The following is a 20,478-nucleotide window of genomic DNA, read 5'->3' as shown; positions in this document are numbered from 1 at the left end:
TGTCAAGCAGAGGGGGGGTTAAACTGCGCCCCCACTGTCCCATTCAGTCACTTTCCTAGTCAGGCAGGCAGAGAGAGTGAGAGGAGAGAAAGAGGTGAGAGGAGAGAGACACTCTACTGCATTAAACCACACACTATAGGCTAGGCTAATCCTTCTCTGCCATCTTGTCTTTCTTTCCCTTCTCCATTCACAGGCAGATCCAGGACCATGGCACATCATGAAGCACCCCATAAAGACCCCAGAAAGATGGGCATCGGCCGCTCCATCGCCGTGCTGACCTCCGGAGGCGATGCCCAGGGTGAGTGGGGCGGTCGAGGGCAGGGGGGTTCCAGGGGACTGGTAGGGGGAAGCTACAGCTCCAAGGGCATGGGAAATATGAGGGAGGACAGACAGCCCAGAGGCTTGTTGGTAATCTGCAGGTGGCTGAGTCGGGCCAGAGTAATATCAGTATTTGGGAACAGTTCACATTCGCATGTGGCAGCAGCAAACTGTGAGACGTTTTACTTCAAGTCAACAATTCCCATAATTCACGCTCAGAGCTCTCAGAGGCTCTCATGGAATTTGGAGTAGGAAAACAATAGATTATAGGGAGTAAAGTAAGAAGTGATTTGTAAATATAATTTGTGCTGTTCAAAGTCATGGCTGTACTTCAGGGGGATGCATAGACTGACTGTACTACAGAAATGCATTGATTTTTGTTCAAAGTGAAATGTGTCACAGCACATATGTACTGTATCAACTAATAGAAAGCATGCCTCTTGTTCTTGTGGTTTGAAGTCCAACTGTTGACAGGGTGGTTCAGTCACAGTTACAGTCCCACAGTTTGCCACGCCCACTACTAAAGAAACTGTAATGATTGTAGAATGAGGAGTTCTGATATTAAAAGGATATGTTGTCACACTGTTGAACATATGATATGTATTACATGTATGACATGGCACGTAAAGACCCCTCCTCTTGGTTGTCACCAAGATATCTTATCACATGGAAAGGGCAACGTGAAATCTTCCATCCAAGGTTTCCAGGGTCAGCGGAGCATTCACACTTGTTCACTACTCCCCACAAATTAAAAATCATTGGATTGGTGTAGGCATGGCTAGAGGGAGTTTCCATAAACCAGTCATTTTGTTTTAAATCAATCAATGGAAGAGAACAAGTACACACTTCGGGAGAAAGGAAAGATTATTAGGACATCCCAGAAGCCTTCCCCCTGACCTTTAGCTGGATGATAAATACCTCCCCTTGGAACTTTGGGATGTCTGCCGCTGACCACATATGACCATATGTCAGGGAGCTGTCTGTCTGTCTGAACTTTACATCATTATGGAGCTGGGTGGCTCTTGTCGGCTAGACGTTAATCCAAGGTTCTCTCTCTCTTTCTGTTGTTTATTCTATTTCTAAACACCCTGGCTGCTCGGTTCTTTAAATATTCACCCATATCTTTATCTTTCCTCTATTTCCCTCTCTTTCCCTCTCAATCTCTCAGTGTCTGTTGGAGGGGGTAATTTTAGAGGGGTGACCTTTCTGTCATATGACATGGAGAGGTGGAGGAATAGTGAAGTGTGCCACCCTATCCCTCCTCTATCCTCTCCCTCCTCTTCCACCTATTTTTTTACTCCATGCATGTTGAAAGGGGAGACACTCTTGCCACCTCAACAGACACACTATCCACATGTGTTGCCCTTTAGCCTGGAGCTGGTGTATTGAGACAATGAGCTAGTGTATTGAGACAATGAGCTGGTGTATTGAGACAATGAGCTGGTTTATTGAGACAATGAGCTGGTGAAATGCACCTCTCTCCCCTGTCTGTCCTGTCTCTCCTGTCTGCCCTGTCTGTCCTGTCTCTCCTGTCTGTCCTGTCTGCATTTCTTTCACTGTCTGCCTTGTCTGCCCTGTCTGTCCTGTCTCTCCTGTCTGTCCTGTCTGTCCTGTCTGCCTTACTCTCCCCGTCTCTCCTGTCTCTCCTGTCTGTCCTGTCTGCATTGTCTGCCCTGTCTCTCCTGTCTCTACTGGCTGTCCTGTCTGCCCTGTCTCTCCTGTCTCTCCTGTCTGTCCTGTCTGTCCTGTCTGTCCTGTCTGCCCTGTCTCTCCTGTCTGCCCTGTCTCTCCTGTCTGTCCTGTCTGCCTTGTCTGCCCTGTCTGTCCTGTCTGTCCTGTCTCTCCTGTCTGTCCTGTCTGCCCTGTCTCTCCCGTCTCTCCTGTCTGTCCTGTCTGCCTTACTCTCCCTGTCTGTCCTGTCTGCCTTGTCTGCCCTGTCTCTCCTGTCTGTCCTGTCTGCCTTACTCTCCCTGTCTGCCTTGTCTCTCCTGTCTCTCCTGTCTGTCCTGTCTGCCTTACTCTCCCTGCCTGCCTTGTCTGCCATGTCTCTCCTGTCTCTCCTGTCTGTCCTGTCTGCCTTACTCTCCCTGTCTGCCTTGTCTGCCCTGTCTCTCCTGTCTCTCCTGTCTGTCCTGTCTGCCTTACTCTCCCTGTCTGCCTTGTCTCTCCTGTCTCTCCTGTCTGTCCTGTCTGCCTTACTCTCCCTGTCTGCCTTGTCTGCCCTGTCTCTCCTGTCTCTCCTGTCTGTCCTGTCTGCCTTACTCTCCCTGTCTGCCTTGTCTGCCCTGTCTCTCCTGTCTCTCCTGTCTGTCCTGTCTGCCTTACTCTCCCTGTCTGCCTTGTCTCTCCTGTCTCTCCTGTCTGTCCTGTCTGCCTTACTCTCCCTGTCTGTCCTGTCTGCCCTGTCTCTCCTGTCTGTCCTGTCTGCCTTACTCTCCCTGTCTGCCTTGTCTGCCCTGTCTCTCCTGTCTGTCCTGTCTGCCCTGTCTCTCTTGTCTGTCCTGTCTGCCTTGTCTCTCCCTGTCTGCCTTACTCTCCCTGTCTGCCTTGTCTGCCCTGTCTCTCCTGTCTGTCCTGTCTGTCCTGTCTAACTTGTCTGCCCTGTCTCTCCTGTCTGTCCTGTCTGCCCTGTCACTCCTGTCTCTCCTGTCTGCCTTACTCTCCCTGTCTGTCCTGTCTGTCCTGTCTGCCTTGTCTCTCCTGTCTGTTCTGTCTGCCCTGTCTCTCCTGTCTGTCCTGTCTGCCTTGTCTGCCCTGTCTCTCCTGTCTCTCCTGTCTGTCCTGTCTGCCTTACCCTCCCTGTCTGCCTTGTCTGCCCTGTCTCTTCTGTCTCTCCTGTCTGTCCTGTCTGCCTTACTCTCCCTGTCTGCCTTGTCTCTCCTGTCTCTCCTGTCTGTCCTGTCTGCCGTACTCTCCCTGTCTGTCCTGTCTGCCCTGTCTCTCCTGTCTGTCCTGTCTGCCTTACTCTCCCTGTCTGCCTTACTCTCCCTGTCTGCCTTGTCTGCCCTGTCTCTCCTGTCTGTCCTGTCTGCCCTGTCTCTCCTGTCTGTCCTGTCTGTCCTGTCTAACTTTTCTGCCTTGTCTCTCCTGTCTGTCCTGTCTGCCCTGTCACTCCTGTCTCTCCTGTCTGCCTTACTCTCCCTGTCTGTCCTGTCTGTCCTGTCTGCCTTGTCTCTCCTGTCTGTCCTGTCTGCCCTGTCTCTCCTGTCTGTCCTGTCTGCCTTGTCTGCCCTGTCTCTCCTGTCTCTCCTGTCTGCCTTACTCTCCCTGTCTGCCTTGTCTGTCCTGCCAGTTCAGTGACACATATACATAGGCAGTTACATTCCAACTACATGCCCAGGAGAGCTTAAAAGTGCATTGTCATTCCAATTGTGTGAATGTGACAGGAGAACTCTTCAGTGTTCCACTATGCTATGGTTCCTCTCAGCCATATATGACGATCAGGGGCCCAAGTTATTCCTGAACATGTGAACTCACAGTCAAGCCCTACAAGGGCATGCATTTTAAGCCTGAACCCTACCCTCTTGACCCTAGTACATGATTATCATCATGATCGGGTACATGTACATGCTTATTTGATGTTCAGTAAAATCACAAAAATTAGACAAGTCTGTTAAGAATGAAGTGATAGAGTAAAGAGATACCAGCTGTTATGATGGTTTAACCTTGTCTGGGGTCCTGAACTGTTATTTAGCCCATAGTACCAGTCACTCTGGTACTAACGTGGCTGGCCCCTGGTGTTTCCTATATACACTGAACAAAAATAGAAACACAACATGTAAAGTGTTGGTCCTATGTTTCATGAGCTGAAATAAAAAAATCCCAGAAATTGTCTCTACGCACAAAAATAGTATTTCTCTCAAATGTTGTGCACATCCCTGTTGGTGAGCATTTCTCCTTTGCAAAGATAATCCATCCATCTGACAGGTGTGGCACATCAATAAGCTGGGGCGGCAGGGTAGCCTAGTGGTTAGAGCATTGGTTGAGCGGAAGGTTGCAAGTTCAAATCCCCAAGCTGACAAGGTACAAATCTGTCGTTCTGCCCCTGAACAGGCAGTTAACCCACTGTTCCTAGGCTGTCATTGAAAATAAGAATTTGTTCTTGACTTGACTAGTTAACTAAAGGTAAAAAAAAAAAAAGCTGATTAACATCATGATCATTACACAGGTGCATCTTGTGCTGGGGACAATGAAAGGCCACTCTAAAATGTGCAGTTTAGTCACACAACACAATGCCACAGATCTCTTGAGGGAGCATGCAAGTGGCATGCTGACTGCAGGAATGTCCACCAGAGCTGTTGCCAAATAACTCAATGTTCATTTCTCTACCATAAGCTGTTTTAGAGAATTTGGTAGTACGTTGAACCGGCCACACAACCACAGACCACGTGTATGGCGTTGTGTGGGCGATGATTTTCTAATGTCAACGTTGTGAACTGAGTGCCCCATGTTGGTGTTGGGGTTACAGTATGGTATGGACAGGCATAGCAAGGGACAATGAATACAATTGCATTTTATCAATGGCAATTTGAATGCACAGAGATACTGTACCATGACAAGATCCTGAGGCCCAAGGATCTGTACACAATTCCTGGAAGCTGAAAATGTCCCAATTCCTCTATGGCCCGCATACTCACCAGACATGTCACCCATTGAACATGGTTGGGATGCTCTGGCTTGACGTATACAACAGTGTATTCCAGTTCCCGCCAATATCCAGCAACATCGCACAGTCATTGAAGAGGAAAGGGACAACATTCCACAGGCCACAATCAAACAGCCTGATCAATTATATGCAAAGCAGACGTGTGACGCTGCATGAGGCAAATGGTGGTCACACCAGATACTGACTGGTTTTCTGATTCATGCCCCTACCTTTATAGTAAGGTAACTTTGACCAACATATGCATATCTGTATTCCCAGTCATGTGAAGTCCATAGATTAGAATTTATTTCAATTGACCAATTTTCTGTAACTCAGTAAAATCTTTGAAATTGTTGCATGTTGCGTTTATATTTTTGTTCAGTATAATTATGCATATGTCAAATTTGTAGCACACAGCATGAAAGCTTAATCACACTGTGTTGTGCGTCATAGTTCAAAACCACCTGTGCAGGTGGGACTGTGTCAGTGATGTTTAAACAACCATTCTGTGCTACAGGTATGAATGCTGCTGTGAGGGCCACAGTCAGAATGGGCATCTACACTGGGGCCAAGGTCTACTTCGTTCATGAGGTTAGTACCTGACTTGTATCCACCCCATCTCATCTACTTTTTCATGTTACCCTTACTCTATTATTGTCTATAACTGTTAAAGGTCCAATGCAACCTCACTGTGACTGTTTTCAATTAAAATTGTGAAAATAAACAAAAATAACTTTTTAGCAAAGAGCAATTTCTCAAGCAAGAATTTTGCTAGGACTGTCTGGGAGTGGTCTGAGTGGGGAGGGGAAAACTGAAAACTAGCTGTTATTGGCAGAAAGTTTTGGACCTCTCTTTCTTATTGGTCTATTAACTAATTAACCACCTGGTGATGTCACCAGGCAGGCCAAACTCCATCCCACCACAACAGGCTGAAATTTCAGGCAGTCTTCACAAAAAGCTCATACAATAAAAGTACATTATCATAATTTTCACAATTTCACATTATTATTGCAACCTCGTAGTGTGGAAAATGAAATATAGAGTACCGGTCAAAAGTTTGGACACACATACTCATTCAAAGGTTTTTCTTTATTTGTACTATTTTCTACATTGTATAATAATAGTGAAGACATCAACACTATGAAATACCACATATGGAATCATGTAGTAACCAAAAAAGTGTTAAATCAAAATATATTTTATATTTGAGATTCTTCAAAGTAGCCACCCTTTGCCTTGATGACAGTTTTGCACACTCTTGGCATTCTCTCAACCAGCTTCATGAGTCACATGGAATGTCACCTGGAATGCATTTCAATTAACAGGTGTGCCTTGTTAAAAGTTAATTGGTGGATATTCTTTCCTTCATAATGTGTTTGAGCCGATCAGTTGTGTTGTGACAAGGTAGGGGTGGTTTACAGAAGATAGCCCTATTTGGTAAAATACCAAGTCCATATTATAGCAAGAACAGCTCAAATAAGCAAAGAGAAATGTCAGACCATCATTACTTTAATACATGATGGTCAGTCAATCTGGAAAATGTCAAGTTTCTTCAAGTGCAGTCGCAAAAACCATCAAGCGCTATGATGAAACTGGCTCTTATGAGGACCGCCACAGGAAAGGAAGACCCAGAGTTATCTCTGCTGCAGAGGATAAGTTCATTAGAGTTAACAGCCTCAGAAATCGTCAATTAACTGCACCTCAGATTGTAGCCCAAATAAATGCTTCACAGAGTTAAATTAACAAACACATCTCAACATCAACTGTTCAGAGGAGACTGCGTGAATCAGGCCTCCATGGTCAAATTGCTACAAAGAAACCACTACTAAAGGACACCAAGAAGAAGAGCAGACCTGCTTGGGACAAGAAACATGAGCAATGGACATTAGACAGGTGGAAATCTGTCCTTTGGTCTCATGAGTCCAGATTTGAGATTTTTGCATCCAACCACAATGTCTTTGTGAGACGCAGAGTAGGTGACCGGATGATCTCTGCATGTGTGGTTCCCACAGTGAAGCATAAAGGAGGACGTGTGATGGTGTAGGGGTGCTTTGCTGGTGACACTGTCAATGATTTATTTAGAATTCAAGGCACACTTAACCAGCATGGCTACCACAGCATTCTGCAGCGATACACCATCCCATCTGGTTTGCGCTTAGTGGGCCGATGACCCAACACACCTCCAGACTGTGTAAGGGCTGTTTGACCAAGAAGGAGAGTGATGGAGTGTTGCATCAGATGACCTGACCTCCACAATCACCCGACCTCAACCCAATTTAGATGTTTTCGGATGAGTTGGACCACAGAGTGAAGAGAAAGCAGCCAACAAGTGCTCAGCATATGTGTGAACTCCTTCAAGACTGTTGGAAAAGCATTCCAGGTGACTACCTCATGAAGCTGCTTGAGAGAATACCAAGAGTATGCAATCATCAAGGCAAAAGGTGGCTACTTTGAAGAATCTATAATATAAAATATATTTTGATTTGTTTAACACTTTTTTGGCTACTACATGATTCATTGTGTGCTATTTCATATTTTTGATGTAGAAAATTGTAGAAAAATTGAAAAAATAAAGAAAGATCCTTGAATGAATAGGTGTGTCCAAACCTTTGACTGGTACTGTATATAAAACATTGGAAAATCCCATTTTGACTGCACTGGGCCTTTAAATAATACAGATTACAATGGGGGTACTTCAACCTGCGCCTCAAACTCCACAGCACTATAGGATTTACTACTCCATGGTACTTAATTGACTGAGTAATGTTATTGCCCAGAGATTCCACCTACCTGGTGTCTCAAGTTTCAATCAATCCCTGATTAGAGGGAATAGGATGTAAACCAGCAGTGCTAAGGCCCCCAAGAACTGGATTTGAGAAAGGGCGATGTTACTTTCAATTTTCCATGCCCGTTACCTTAACGTAAAGGTCTGTCAGATAAGCCACCTCAGTTACCCTGGGTTTCACCTTAGATACTCCCACGACTGCGAGTGACAGGTTTGTGTCTTCGTCTCCAGGGTTACCAGGGTCTGGTGGATGGAGGTGACAACATCAAACTTTCCACCTGGGAGAGTGTGTCTATGATGCTGCATCTGGTGAGCACACATATTGTATACAGTATGCACACACACACTCACCCACACAAAATCACATGCATAGACAAAAAGCATGCTTGCACACACTCACACACATTCACCACATGCATTCATAGACACACATGTATATAGACACACAGACACTCCCAAAAACACGCAAGCACATGCATGACACATACATAAGCATGTGCACACACACACACACACACACACACACACACACACACACACACACACACACACACACACACACACACTCACACTCACTCACTCTCCAATTACCTCCACCCTCACACTGTCTTGAGCTCTCCTTAGTTCCTGACCAAATGTAACCTTTCAGTGAAGGACGTGGAATCTGTCCTCTGTAACTCAAGCTGGTCCTAGACCAGTGACCCTCTGGCCAGGAGGAACTAATCAAATGTCAGAGTTCACTGGATTTAATGGGCTTCAGAAGGATAGGTTGGGGTTTAATCTTCCTCCTTTCCTTTCTCTCTCTCCATTCTCTCTCTTCTCTCTCTCTCACTCTCTCTCTATTTCTCTCTCTCCTTCCTTCTCTCTCTCTCCTTCCTTCGCTCTCATTCCCTCTCTCTCTCTCTCTCTCTCTCTCGCTCTCTCTCTCTATCGCTCTCTCTCCCTCTCTTTTTGTGGTGTTTTTAGTGTAGAGGATGGCTCATTAAAGTAAGACAAAAAGTATCTCCCTCTCTCTCACACATACACACACTATATTCATAACCACAAACTATCTCATCCCCCTCTATAACCCACATCCTTTCCTTCTGTACTTCCTCCTCCATCTCTCCCTCTTTTTTAGCCCAACTGAATGTGTTCTGTTGGCAGACTATGTGGGTTCTGTTTGTGTCATTCAGTGATCCCACCCCGTCTACTGTCTCTTCTCAGGGTGGAACTGTGATTGGCAGTGCCCGCTGTATGGACTTCAAAGAGAAGTGGGGACGTCTGAAGGCCGCCTGCAACTTGGTCAAACTGGGCATCACCAACCTGTGTGTGATCGGCGGTGATGGTAGCTTGACTGGTGCCAACCAGTTCCGTACAGAGTGGAGCGAGCTGCTGGCTGACCTGACAAAAGGGGGTGAGATACCTGGGTCACCAAAAAGACTACATTACCCAGCAACCTTCACTCAAAAGCACCCAACTACTATACAACTTCAAGTAACACACTACTACAACCAGTCACGTTTTAGATTATCAAATCAAATTTCAAATCAAATCGATTTATATACAGTGCCTTGCGAAAGTATTCGGCCCCCTTGAACTTTGCGACCTTTTGCCACATTTCAGGCTTCAAACATAAAGATATAAAACTGTATTTTTTTGTGAAGAATCAACAACAAGTGGGACACAATCGTGAAGTGGAACAACATTTATTGGATATTTCAAACTTTTTTAACAAATCAAAAACTGAAAAATTGGGCGTGCAAAATTATTCAGCCCCTTTACTTTCAGTGCAGCAACTCTCTCCAGAAGAGTTTGATCATAAATGACCAGCATGGTCAAGTAATAATAATCACAGTAGTTGTCGAGGGTGCAACAGGTCAGCACCTCAGGAGTAAATTCCATAGCCGCAGGCAGAACAGTTGAAACTGGAGCAGCAGCACGGCCAGGTGGATTGGGGACAGCCAGGAGTTATCATGCCAGGTAGTCCTGAGGCATGGTCCTAGGGCTCAGACTACACTCAATCATAGGACCTACTGAAGACATGAGTCTTAAATAAAGACTTAAAGGTTGAGACCGAGTCTGCGTCTCTCACATGGGTAGGCAGACCATTCCATAAAAATGGAGCTCTATAGGAAAAAGCCCTGCCTACAGCTGTTCTAGTCAGGATTCTAGCAGCCGTATTTAACACTAACTGAAGTTTATTTAGTTCTTTATCCGGGTAGCCAGAAAGTAGAGCATTGCAGTAGTCTAACCTAGAAGTAACAAATGCATGGATTAATTGTCCTGCATCATTTTTGGACAGAACATTTCTGATTTTTATGGAGATGGAAAAAAGCTGTCCTTGAAACTGTCTTGATATGTTCGTCAAAAGAGAGATCAGGGTCCAGAGTAACGCCGAGTCCACAGTTTTATTTGATATGACTGTACAACCATCAAGATTAATTTTCAGATCCAACAGAAGATCTCTTTGTTTCTTGGGACTTAGAACAAGCATCTCTGTTTTGTCCGAGTTTAAAAGTAAAACGTTTGCAGCCATCCACTTCCTTATGTCTGAAACACAGGCTTCCAGCGAGGGCAATTTTGGGGCTTCACCATGTGTCATTGAAATGTACAGCTGTGTGTTATCCGCATAGCAGTGAAAGTTAACATTATGCTTTCGAATGACATCCCCAAGAGGTAAAATATATAGTGAAAACAATAGTGGTCCTAAAACAGAACCTTGAGGAACACCGAAATTTACAGTTGATTTGTCAGAGGACAAACCATCCACAGAGACAAACTGATATCTTTCCGACAGATAAGATCTAAACCAGGTCAGAACTTGTCCGTGTAGACCAATTTGGGTTTCCAATCTCTCCAAAAGAATGTGGTGATCGATGGTATCAAAAGCAGCACTAAGGTCTAGGAGCACGAGGACAGATGCAGAGCCTCAGTCTGACACCATTAAAATGTCCTTTACCATCTTCAAAAGTGCCGTCTCAGTGCTATGATGGGGTCTAAACCAGACTGAAGCATTTTGTATACATTGTTTGTCTTCAGGAAGGCAGTGAGTTGCTGCTCGACAGTTTTTTCGAACATTTTTGAGAGGAATGGGAGATTCGATATAGGCCGATAGTTCTTTATATTTTCTGGGTCAAGATTTGGCTTTTTCAAGAGAAGCTTTATTACTGCCACTTTTAGTGAGTTTGGTACACATCCGGTGGATAATCCTAAAAGGAGGGGATTAGGTTATCATTCCTTATGATCTAAAAGCCTAAACTGATCCATATGTGGCTCCTTATAGTGTACTTTAATGCCTCCTTGTGGACCCAAGTAATTTATCCAAAGTGACTTACAGTAGTGCTTGCATTTATTTTCAAATGGGTGGCCCCAGCTGGCATCAAGCCCACGACCTGGGTGTTGCAAGGGCTATGTTCTACCAACTGAGCCACACAGGCTGTAGTGTATTAAATGTGAGAGTTGTCTTCTAGTTTGTGTTTCTACCACCAGGAAAGATCTCAGCGGAGGAGGCTAATCGTTCTTCTCATCTCAACATCGTGGGCATGGTGGGCTCTATCGACAACGACTTCTGTGGCACTGACATGACCATCGGCACCGACTCCGCCCTGCACCGCATCATAGAGGTGGTGGATGCCATCACGACTACTGCACAGAGGTACACACATAACACACACACACACACCAATATTAAGGCATTTGTGGACATGAGTAAATCTCTTTCACTTTTTTCTGTTGACAGTCACCAGAGGACCTTTATCCTGGAGGTGATGGGCAGACACTGCGGGTGCGTGCCTGACTGTGTGTGTGTGTGTGTGTGTGTGTGTGTGTGTGTGTGTGTGTGTGTGTGTGTGTGTGTGTGTGTGTGTGTGTGTGTGTGTGTGTGTGTGTGTATGTGCTTACGTACGTGACTGTGCGTGCCTATGTGTGCGTGCATGCGTGTGTGCATCTGTGCGTGCCTGTGTGTGTATTAACATTTCTCTCTGTCTCAACAGCTACCTGGCCCTTGTGACTGCTCTGGCCTGTGGTGCTGACTGGGTGTTCATCCCAGAAATGCCCCCAGAGGAAAACTGGGAGGAACATTTGTGCAAAAGATTGATTGCGGTACCACACCTCCTGTCCTTCTCCCTTTATCCCTCTATTCTTCTATCCCTCAATCCTTTCTCCACCTCTTCTGATTGAGCATCTCTTTATCTCTTTGACCCTCTCTCTTCCTCATATACTAACACACAAAACAACGCTCTCTCTCCGTCTCTCTCTCAGCAAAGGGGGCGTGGTTCTCGTCTGAACGTCATCATTCTGGCAGAGGGAGCCCAGGACCGTAACCAGAAACCCATCACCTGTGACCAAGTCAAAAATGTGAGATATGACATCCCCCAGTCAGTAGAAGCTGGCCCTAACCTCTGAAACAGGCTGAGATGGCGGTGATGAAGAGGGCTCGTGTATTGCTAGTTCCTGCTCTACTCTTCTTTTTTATGGCCCAATTTTTGTATTATTACTTTGCTTGCTATACTTATGCAAAAACATTAATTATATTCTACCGAGCCATTTACTTTATGTTTGTATTCTTTTATTATTTATTATTGTTGTTGCATTGTCCAGAAGGAACCTGCAAGTAAGCATTTGGTTGGATACCATATTCATTCCGTATATACAGTATGACTAATACAACTTGAAACGTGGCCCAAATGGCATTTTATTCCCAATATAGAGAATGGGATGCAGGCACAGATCCCCTAATGGTTAAGGTTATAACGGGCTAGCGTAATGTGATCTGACAGAGGACTGATGCTGTAATCTCTCTGTGTCACTCTATACAGCTGGTATCCAAGAAACTTGGCTTCGACACCCGTTCCACAATCCTGGGACACGTACAGAGAGGTGGCACCCCCTCTGCTTTTGACAGAATCCTGGTAATCCATCTGTCTGTCACCACTTTGTGTCTGTCAATCAGTCTGTCTGTGCCTGTATTATTTTCACTCTGTTGTCTAATCTTTCTTGACCTTCAGGGTCATCATATAGTGCCTGTAATGTTCCTGTAATGATAATCAATCCTTTATTCATGAATTAATGAATTAATCCTCTCTCTCTCTCTCTCTCTCTCTCACTCTCTCTCTCTCTCTCTCTCTCTCTCTCTCTCTCTCTCTCTCTCTCTCTCTCTCTCTCTCTCTCTCTCTCTTTCTGTCCCCCAGGGTAGCAGGATGGGTGTGGAGGCTGTGATGGCTCTTCTGGAGGCCACCCCAGAAACCCCAGCCTGTGTCGTCAGTCTTTCTGGGAACATGGCCGTCAGGCTGCCTCTCATGGAGTGTGTCCAAGTGGTGAGCTATACACCTACGCCACATCAAACTGTTATATTTCCTCTCTTATTGTTGATAAATCACCTTTATTATCCACAGAGAGTTCTATTTCCTATCTAACATTTTCATTCTCTCCTCACTCCATTACCCCCTTCCTGCCTCTCTCTCTTTCTCTCAGACTAAAGATGTGACCGTAGCCATGACGGAGGGGAGATTTGAAGATGCTGTAAAGCTCAGGGGAAAGTGAGCCTTTTACTTGGCTTCTTTTATTCCTTCTTTATTTGCGCTTTGAGATAAAAACCGTTGGTCATTTTCTTTTCACTGTCTGTTTGTAGGAGCTTTCAGAATAACTGGGACACATACAAAATGCTGGCTCACGTGACCCCCCCAGAAATGAAGGTGAGCAGCATTTTCTTTTTCTTGCTGTCATGGTCACGTGTTTGGGCAACTGGTTGCACATTTGAAGGCGTTATAGGACTTTTTTCCCACAGTGTAGTTCTTATAATCATGTTGCGCCCAAAATACATCCTCTCTCTCCTGTTCTCCCACTCTCAGAGCAACATCAACATTGCCATTATAAATGTTGGCGCACCCTGTGCTGGGATGAATGCAGCAGTGCGTGCAGCTGTCAGGGTCGGTATCATCCAGGGACATCAGATGCTAGCTGTACATGACGGCTTTGACGGCCTGGCTAACGGACAGGTGGGTCATTCCACCTGAGGATTTCCTGTAGTGGACAACTTGTTCAAGCTGTTAGGAGTCACTGGGTGCATCCCAATAATATCTCCTATCTCTTGAAGGGTGCACTCCTTCACTACCTACTTCCTACACCTTTGGTGTTATTTATATTGTAAAAAATGAAGTAGATGCTTTTTCCACTTGGAACCGGTAGGTTCACTAGACCTTATTCATGGTTTTCTGGCACATAAAGGGGGTGGAATTATTAGGGAATTAAGTCAAGGTCAGAATATGGTGTGTCTGTACACACACCTCCACCACATCTTCATTTATTTGATCCCAACCAAAATGAATAGCAGGTGAATAGCACACTATTCTCATGCTTAAGTTCAAGGTCAGAAAAGGCATAGAGAGAAAAGTGCATAAAAAGGGAATTCCATTCCATTTACGCACTCTAAACTCGGGTCAGAATCGGGGCCCATTGGATTGGTGGAGGCCTGGGCTAGTGGAGGTTTCCACCATTTTCTTAAACTAATCATTTCCTTTAAATTCAGCAAAGGGAAGTGAACAAGTGACATCCTCAGGAACATCAGTTCATTGCCAAGTTGTTGGACAGCTCAACACAAATGACACACACGCATGTGCACACGCACAAACATATCATACTCATCTCTCTTTCCTCTTCTCCAGATTGAGCCTATCATCTGGGCTCAAGTGGGTGGATGGACTGGGAAGGGAGGGTCCAATCTCGGTACCAAGAGGTAAGACATCTCCACAGAGCACACACACCACTATGTAGTGCCTCGAGGTCTTCCTGACCATGTGACCTGTCCAGGAAAAGCTCAAAGTCACATGTTTAGGATGAACACAAGGCCCTAATTATAGGAATAGAAGCTTCTGTTGACAGATTAACCAGATGGTCACATTTAACTCTCTGTTTATCCTCTCTGGTGTGAAGACACCTGCCAGGCAAAAACATTGAGCAAATCAGCCTGAACATTACCAAGTTCAACATCCATTCTCTGATCATCATCGGAGGCTTTGAGGTGAGGATCAAGGGGTTGGATTAGAGAGAGTGTTATGATGGTTCACTGGCCCACCATCATGACACTTCATAGAATCGGTCCTTAAAGTATAAGTGTACAAATATTCTTGATTGAACATATTCATTAAGCATAAGCACTATAGTTGACAAACTATTAGTATCATGAATATTGTCATGTCTGTTGATGCCTAATCCAGATGTTGATGCCGTTGTCTCCTTGTCAGGCGTATCTGGGTGGTCTGGAGCTGGTGACAGCCAGGGAGATGTACGAGGAGCTGTGTATCCCCATGGTGGTCATTCCCGCCACCGTCTCTAACAATGTTCCTGGATCGGACTTCAGCATTGGAGCTGACACCGCCCTTAACACCATCACCATGGTCAGACATATCCTGATGCTTCGTCACTTTACCCTGCCTTTATGTGCATATCTAACTCAAATACTTCGTACCTCTGCACATTGATCTGGTACTTATACTCCCTGTATATAGATTCATTCTGTGTATTTTATTCCTCTTGTGTTACAATGTATTTTATTTACTCTGCACCGTTGGGAAGGACTCCCAACAAGCATTTCACGGTAAAGTCTACACCCATTTAATTCAGCGCATCTGACAAATAACATTTGATTTGACGCACACACACGATGTACCCCAGATACACACATGCAGGCAAACACACACACACACACACACACACACACACACACACACACACACACACTGTACCCCAGATACACACATGCAGACAAAACACACACTCTCACACACACACACACACACACACACACACACACACACACACACACACACACACACACACACACACACACTGTACCCCAAATACACACATGCAGGCAAACACACACACACACACACACACACACTGTACCCCAGATACTCACATGCAGACAAACTCACACAAACACACTGTACCCCATACACACAAAGGTTTAAATTCACATATGACAATACCCAGACACACATCCCTCCTCATACTTGCCCCTCTCTTTCTTTCTCTTCTTTCCTCTGTCAGACTTGCGACAGGATAAAGCAGTCTGCTGCTGGCACTAAGAGGAGAGTGTTCATCATTGAGACCATGGGGGGATACTGCGGTTACTTAGCAACCATGGCTGGCTTGTCATCTGGGGCTGATGATGCCTACATCTATGAAGAGCCTTTCCATATCCGTGACCTAGAGGTCAGAGGCCATATTCAGAACAACACAGATGGATGGATAGATTATGTGGTATATTTCAGACATATCCCAAAAAATGGGGACCTTGGGCTGTTGAATCATGGTTTTACTGTTGTATTGTTTTATTGTAGCTGAACGTGGAGCATCTGATAGAAAAGATGAAGACCTCAGTGAAGAGAGGCCTCATTCTCAGGTGGGTATGCTCTCCTCAAAAACACATCCTTGCCTGATATCCCTCAGACATGATCATTCTCTTGTTACTACAACTAACAAATTATGGATTGTCTTATAATAATACCGCCCTCCTCCTGCCCACAGAAACTCTAATGCCAATGAGAACTACACCACACAGTTCCTCTACAACCTGTACTCAGAGGAGGGAAAGGGCACGTTCGACTGCAGGATGAATGTCTTAGGACACATGCAGCAGGTCTGATGGATGCTTCTTCTAGCTGTTTCATGGACTCAACTCTAAACCTGTAGATAATATTTCTGAAGTAATATAAGGATTCCAGGGTTTTTTTGGATCATAAAGGGGCTTAGGTGGTGGGTGTGGCAGGGGGCGTGGCAGGGAGTCTGGCAAGGGGCGAGGCAGAGGGCATGGCAGGGGGTGAGGCAGGGGGTGAGGCAGGGGGCGTGGCAGGGGGTGTGGCAGGGGGTGAGGCAGGGGGTGAGGCAGGGGGCGTGGCAGGGGGCGTGGCAGGGGGTGTGGCAGGGGGTGAGGCAGGGGGTGAGGCAGGGGGCATGGCAGGGGGTGTGGCAGGGGGTGAGGCAGGGGGTGAGGCAGGGGGCATGGCAGGGGGTGTGGCAGGGGGTGTGGCAGGGGGTGAGGCAGGGGGCGTGGCAGGGGGTGTGGCAGGGGGTGTGGCAGGGGGTACTGTTGGCCCTTGGTTGCATTTTAGAGATCAAAATATATGCTGTTAAATGTATTTTTTTATTATATTTTCCCTGACTGTCAAATTTTTATTTGGTGATTGTTAGTTCTTAAAGATATATATATATATATATATATATATATATATATATAGGTCCAATATCTTTTCCACATACTTTATATCTGGTTTTAGTTGTTTTAGTTAATACCGAAAGCGTTTTTCCCATCCCTAAAATGTTTTGTACACTGAGTTCCTAATATTGAGTTGCCTTTTGCCCTCAGAACAGCTTCCTTTCGTCTGGCATAGACTACACAAGGTGTCGAAAGCCTTCCACAGGGATGCTGGCCCATGTTGATTCCAGTGCTTCCCACAGTTATGTCAAGTTGGCTGGATGTCCTTTGTTTGGTGGACCATTCTTGATACACACATAAACTGTTGAAATCCCAGGCAACGTTGTAGTTCACTCAAACTGGTGTGCCTGGCCCCTACTACCATACCCTGTTCAAAGGCACTTAAATCTCTTGTCTTGCCCCTTCACTCTTTGGTGCTCTTTGGTGCATTCAACTGTGTCAAGGCTTAAAAAATCTTATTTAACCTTTCTCCTCCCCTTCATATACACTAATTGAAATGACATCAATAAGGGATCATAGCTTTCACCTGGATTCACCTGGTCAGTCTATGTCATGGAAAGAGCAGGTGTTCTTGTGTTTTGTACACTCAGTGTATATATATATATATTATATTTTTTCCCTGGAATCAATTTATGTATATGCTCATATGGGAATACCTCTCTCTCTCTCTCTCTCTCTCTCTCTCTCTCTCTCTCTCTCTCTCACAATCTATCTATCTTTCTCCCTCCCCCTCTCTCTCTATCTCTCTCTCTCTTGCTCTCTTGCTCTCTCTCTCTCAATGTCTCTCTATCTTTCTCTGTGTCTCACCACCAGGGTGGAACCCCCAGCCCCTTTGACAGGAATTTTGGTACCAAGATGGGATCCAAGTCTGTCCTGTGGCTGACTAACAAGCTGAAGGAGTGCTACAGACACGGTGAGGATCATTGACACGCTGGACCAAATGTCTTCAAGCATATGGAATTGACTTAATTTCTTCGATCACCTCAATACTTTTTCCATCAAGAAGCACAATGTCTTCATAACTTGCTCCTCTGACTACTATTGTCCTGCCATGAGAGAGGAGCTGGATAAATCCCATACAAACAGGCCTGGGATCAGCCAGGCTACTGCCCTCCTATACTGATGCTGGCCCTCTTTGTGTCCCCAGGTCGTATCTTTGCCAACATGCCAGACTCAGCCTGTGTGCTGGGCATGAAGAAGAGATCCCTGGTCTTCCAGCCCCTGGCTTCCCTCAAGGACGACACTGACTTTGAGTAAGTCCTAGTCATCCCTCTGTTTCCACACTTCCTTTCTCTCCTCCTTCTCCCTCCTGTTTGTGACTATTCTTTATGCGTTCCACATTGAGTTCAATTGGGTTTTACTGACGACCAATGGTAGTTAAGTTGAAAGTGCTGTTGTCTGGAAGTCTATGCCAATCCATTTAGAACCATCAAATGTTTCTTTGAACAGATTGCTCACAGAAAGCCAGCCCAGGTTCCTTCTAGCATTTCCCTTGTTTTTTTCCCTCTATTTCCTGTTTTCTTCCTCTGATCCCTTTGTCCTCCTCCTCACTCCCCTCTTCCACCACCCTGTCTTCTCTCTCCTCCCCCTCTTCTCCCTCACTCCACCCTTCCCTCCTCCCTCCATAGGCACCGTATCCCAAAGACAGAGTGGTGGCTGAGGCTAAGGCCCATCCTGAAAATCCTGGCCAAATATGACACTGTGGAAATGGACACCTCTGAGGTGACTGCCATGGAGCACGTCATCAAGAAGACAGGCCTAGTCAAGGGGGGCAAAATGTAAACAAAGAAATAAACACACACATATAAACACAACCTCACATAAACACATACATACCGACCCTTGGTATTGCATCTCGGCCCACCCACTCCTATGAAGAGAAAGGGATGGTAACAGTCAACCATTCAGTAAACAGATGTGTGTAGCATCTCAGTGTAGTCCTATTGGTTATGAGGAAGAGACTGTACATACAGTTTGTTGTGTGGAGCTTTGAACTGTTCTACATCACAGAAGTCACTCTACACCATTCTGCAGAAACCCTGCAACAATACTGTGCAGATCTCTCAGTGGAGTCAGTCTAACACTTTTATCTCAAAGCCACAAAAACACTCTCGGTGTGCTGTTTCCTGTGTCTGGCTCACTGCTTTCTCCCCTATTTGTATGGCAGAACAGTTTACAAAATGAAGACTTCTTTCTTGCATTGAAACTGAACTAGGATATGTAATTAAACTCTGCTTAATTTCTGGAGGTTTTATTTGTTTTTTTGCTACACACATGACGTGATAAAAGATCATGTCAAATGTACTATCTTTAATGAATATCGAATATTTAGTGATAAAATAGTAACAATGTATTGCATAGAAAATGTGACAAATGTTGTGGGGCTTTTTATCACAATAACTTACATAGTCTTTTATTAAATTATGCCTAATAGGCTGACTAAGTACAGCCAACCCAAATAATAAAATTGTTATGAATTTAGTAATTGAACAAATAAAAAATGTAAGGTATGGGTTCAAAAATGCTGAAAAGGCTAAATGTTCTTAGGCTGATTGGTAACAATGATGATGATGATGACTGACAGAAGAGATGAAGACCGTGGCACCTGCAAGTGCAAGGTCTCCTGGTTTCTATGAGTCATGAAGCTTAACCATTACCATTTCCCTCTTTACTCTTTCTCCTTCAGTTACAAATGTTATAAAGTGTACCAAACGTGTGTGTACACAATATGATGACCTCTATCTAACTACAGGTAGTCTCACAGCCAGTCAGAAAGGTTGCACTAAGTAATCTGTAGTCTGTGGTTTGTGCTAGACAACGTCTGCTCCATTTCAGAGCCAGACAGGTCAACTTCCTTCCCAGAACATCTGCTGTGTGTGTATGTATGAGAGAGAGAGCGCGAGAGAGAGAGAGAGAAAGAGAGCATATCTTGGATGAGGCCCATAGATATGGGTCTGTAATGCCCAAAAGCCAAGTTCAAAGCAGGCCTTGAAATGTATGAGTGTAATGTATGTAAAGTAGGTGGATGAGCAGATTTTTTTTAAACATTGGGTATAGTTGTGGATGAGTAAGAACTGAAAAAAATATAAATGCAACATGCAACATGCAACAATTTCAAAGATTTTACTGAGTTATATAAGGAAATCAGTCAATTTAAATAAATTAATTAGGCCCTAATCTATGGATTTCACATGACTGGGAATACAGATATGCAATTGTTTGGTCAAAGATACCTTACAAAAAAAATGCAAGGGGGCCTCCCGAGTGGCACAGCATTCTAAGGCACTGCATCTCAGTGCTAGAGGCGTCACTACAGACCTGGGTTTGATCCCAGGCTGTATCACAATTGGCCCAGGGTTGTCCGGATTAGGGGATGGTTTGGCTGTGGGGTTTTACTTGGCTCATTACGCACTAGCGACTCCTTGTGGCGGGCCGGGAGCCTGTAGGCTGACCTCGGTTGTCAGTTAAACAATGTTTCCTCCGACACATTGGTGCGGCTGGCTTCCGGGTTAAACGGGCGGATGTGAAGAA

The 20,478-nt window shown here is 45.1% G+C and overlaps 1 protein-coding gene across 2 annotated transcripts; it reads left to right on the top strand.

Annotated features, from left to right (window-relative positions):
• The first annotated feature begins 26 nt into the window (after nucleotides 1-26).
• On the top strand, nucleotides 27-19,190 carry LOC139413520 (ATP-dependent 6-phosphofructokinase, muscle type-like). Of its 2 annotated transcripts, XM_071161009.1 has the most exons (23): nucleotides 27-94; nucleotides 194-298; nucleotides 5,481-5,554; nucleotides 7,980-8,057; nucleotides 8,955-9,144; nucleotides 11,220-11,385; nucleotides 11,470-11,514; nucleotides 11,723-11,831; nucleotides 11,991-12,086; nucleotides 12,548-12,640; nucleotides 12,920-13,045; nucleotides 13,203-13,267; nucleotides 13,360-13,423; nucleotides 13,580-13,726; nucleotides 14,393-14,463; nucleotides 14,661-14,748; nucleotides 14,972-15,124; nucleotides 15,780-15,944; nucleotides 16,073-16,134; nucleotides 16,260-16,371; nucleotides 17,761-17,860; nucleotides 18,095-18,200; nucleotides 18,576-19,190. In XM_071161009.1, the coding sequence occupies exons 2-23, from the start codon at nucleotides 208-210 to the stop codon at nucleotides 18,727-18,729; spliced, it is 2,355 nt and encodes a 784-aa protein (XP_071017110.1). In that variant the 5' UTR covers nucleotides 27-94; nucleotides 194-207; the 3' UTR covers nucleotides 18,730-19,190. The 2 variants fall into 2 exon arrangements, with proteins under 2 accessions (XP_071017110.1, XP_071017111.1); XM_071161010.1 differs by lacking the exons at nucleotides 27-94; nucleotides 194-298; nucleotides 5,481-5,554; nucleotides 7,980-8,057 and adding an exon at nucleotides 8,534-8,735.
• The last annotated feature ends 1,288 nt before the right edge of the window (nucleotides 19,191-20,478 follow it).

This window comes from Oncorhynchus clarkii, chromosome 7 (genome assembly GCF_045791955.1).
Source record: "Oncorhynchus clarkii lewisi isolate Uvic-CL-2024 chromosome 7, UVic_Ocla_1.0, whole genome shotgun sequence".
NCBI classification, from domain to species: Eukaryota; Metazoa; Chordata; class Actinopteri; order Salmoniformes; family Salmonidae; genus Oncorhynchus; species Oncorhynchus clarkii.
The sequence above is the reverse complement of the archived record's forward strand: the minus strand, read 5'-3'. Positions and strand labels throughout refer to the sequence as shown.

Excerpts from the sequence above, each read along its gene's own strand:
- LOC139413520 (XM_071161009.1), top strand. The coding sequence starts at position 208 with ATGGCACATCATGAAGCACCCCATAAAGACCCCAGAAAGATGGGCATC. Across the intron at positions 14,749-14,971 it reads TCATCATCGGAGGCTTTGAG|GCGTATCTGGGTGGTCTGGA; the intron begins GTGAGGATCAAG and ends TCTCCTTGTCAG. Across the intron at positions 15,945-16,072 it reads TCCATATCCGTGACCTAGAG|CTGAACGTGGAGCATCTGAT; the intron begins GTCAGAGGCCAT and ends GTTTTATTGTAG.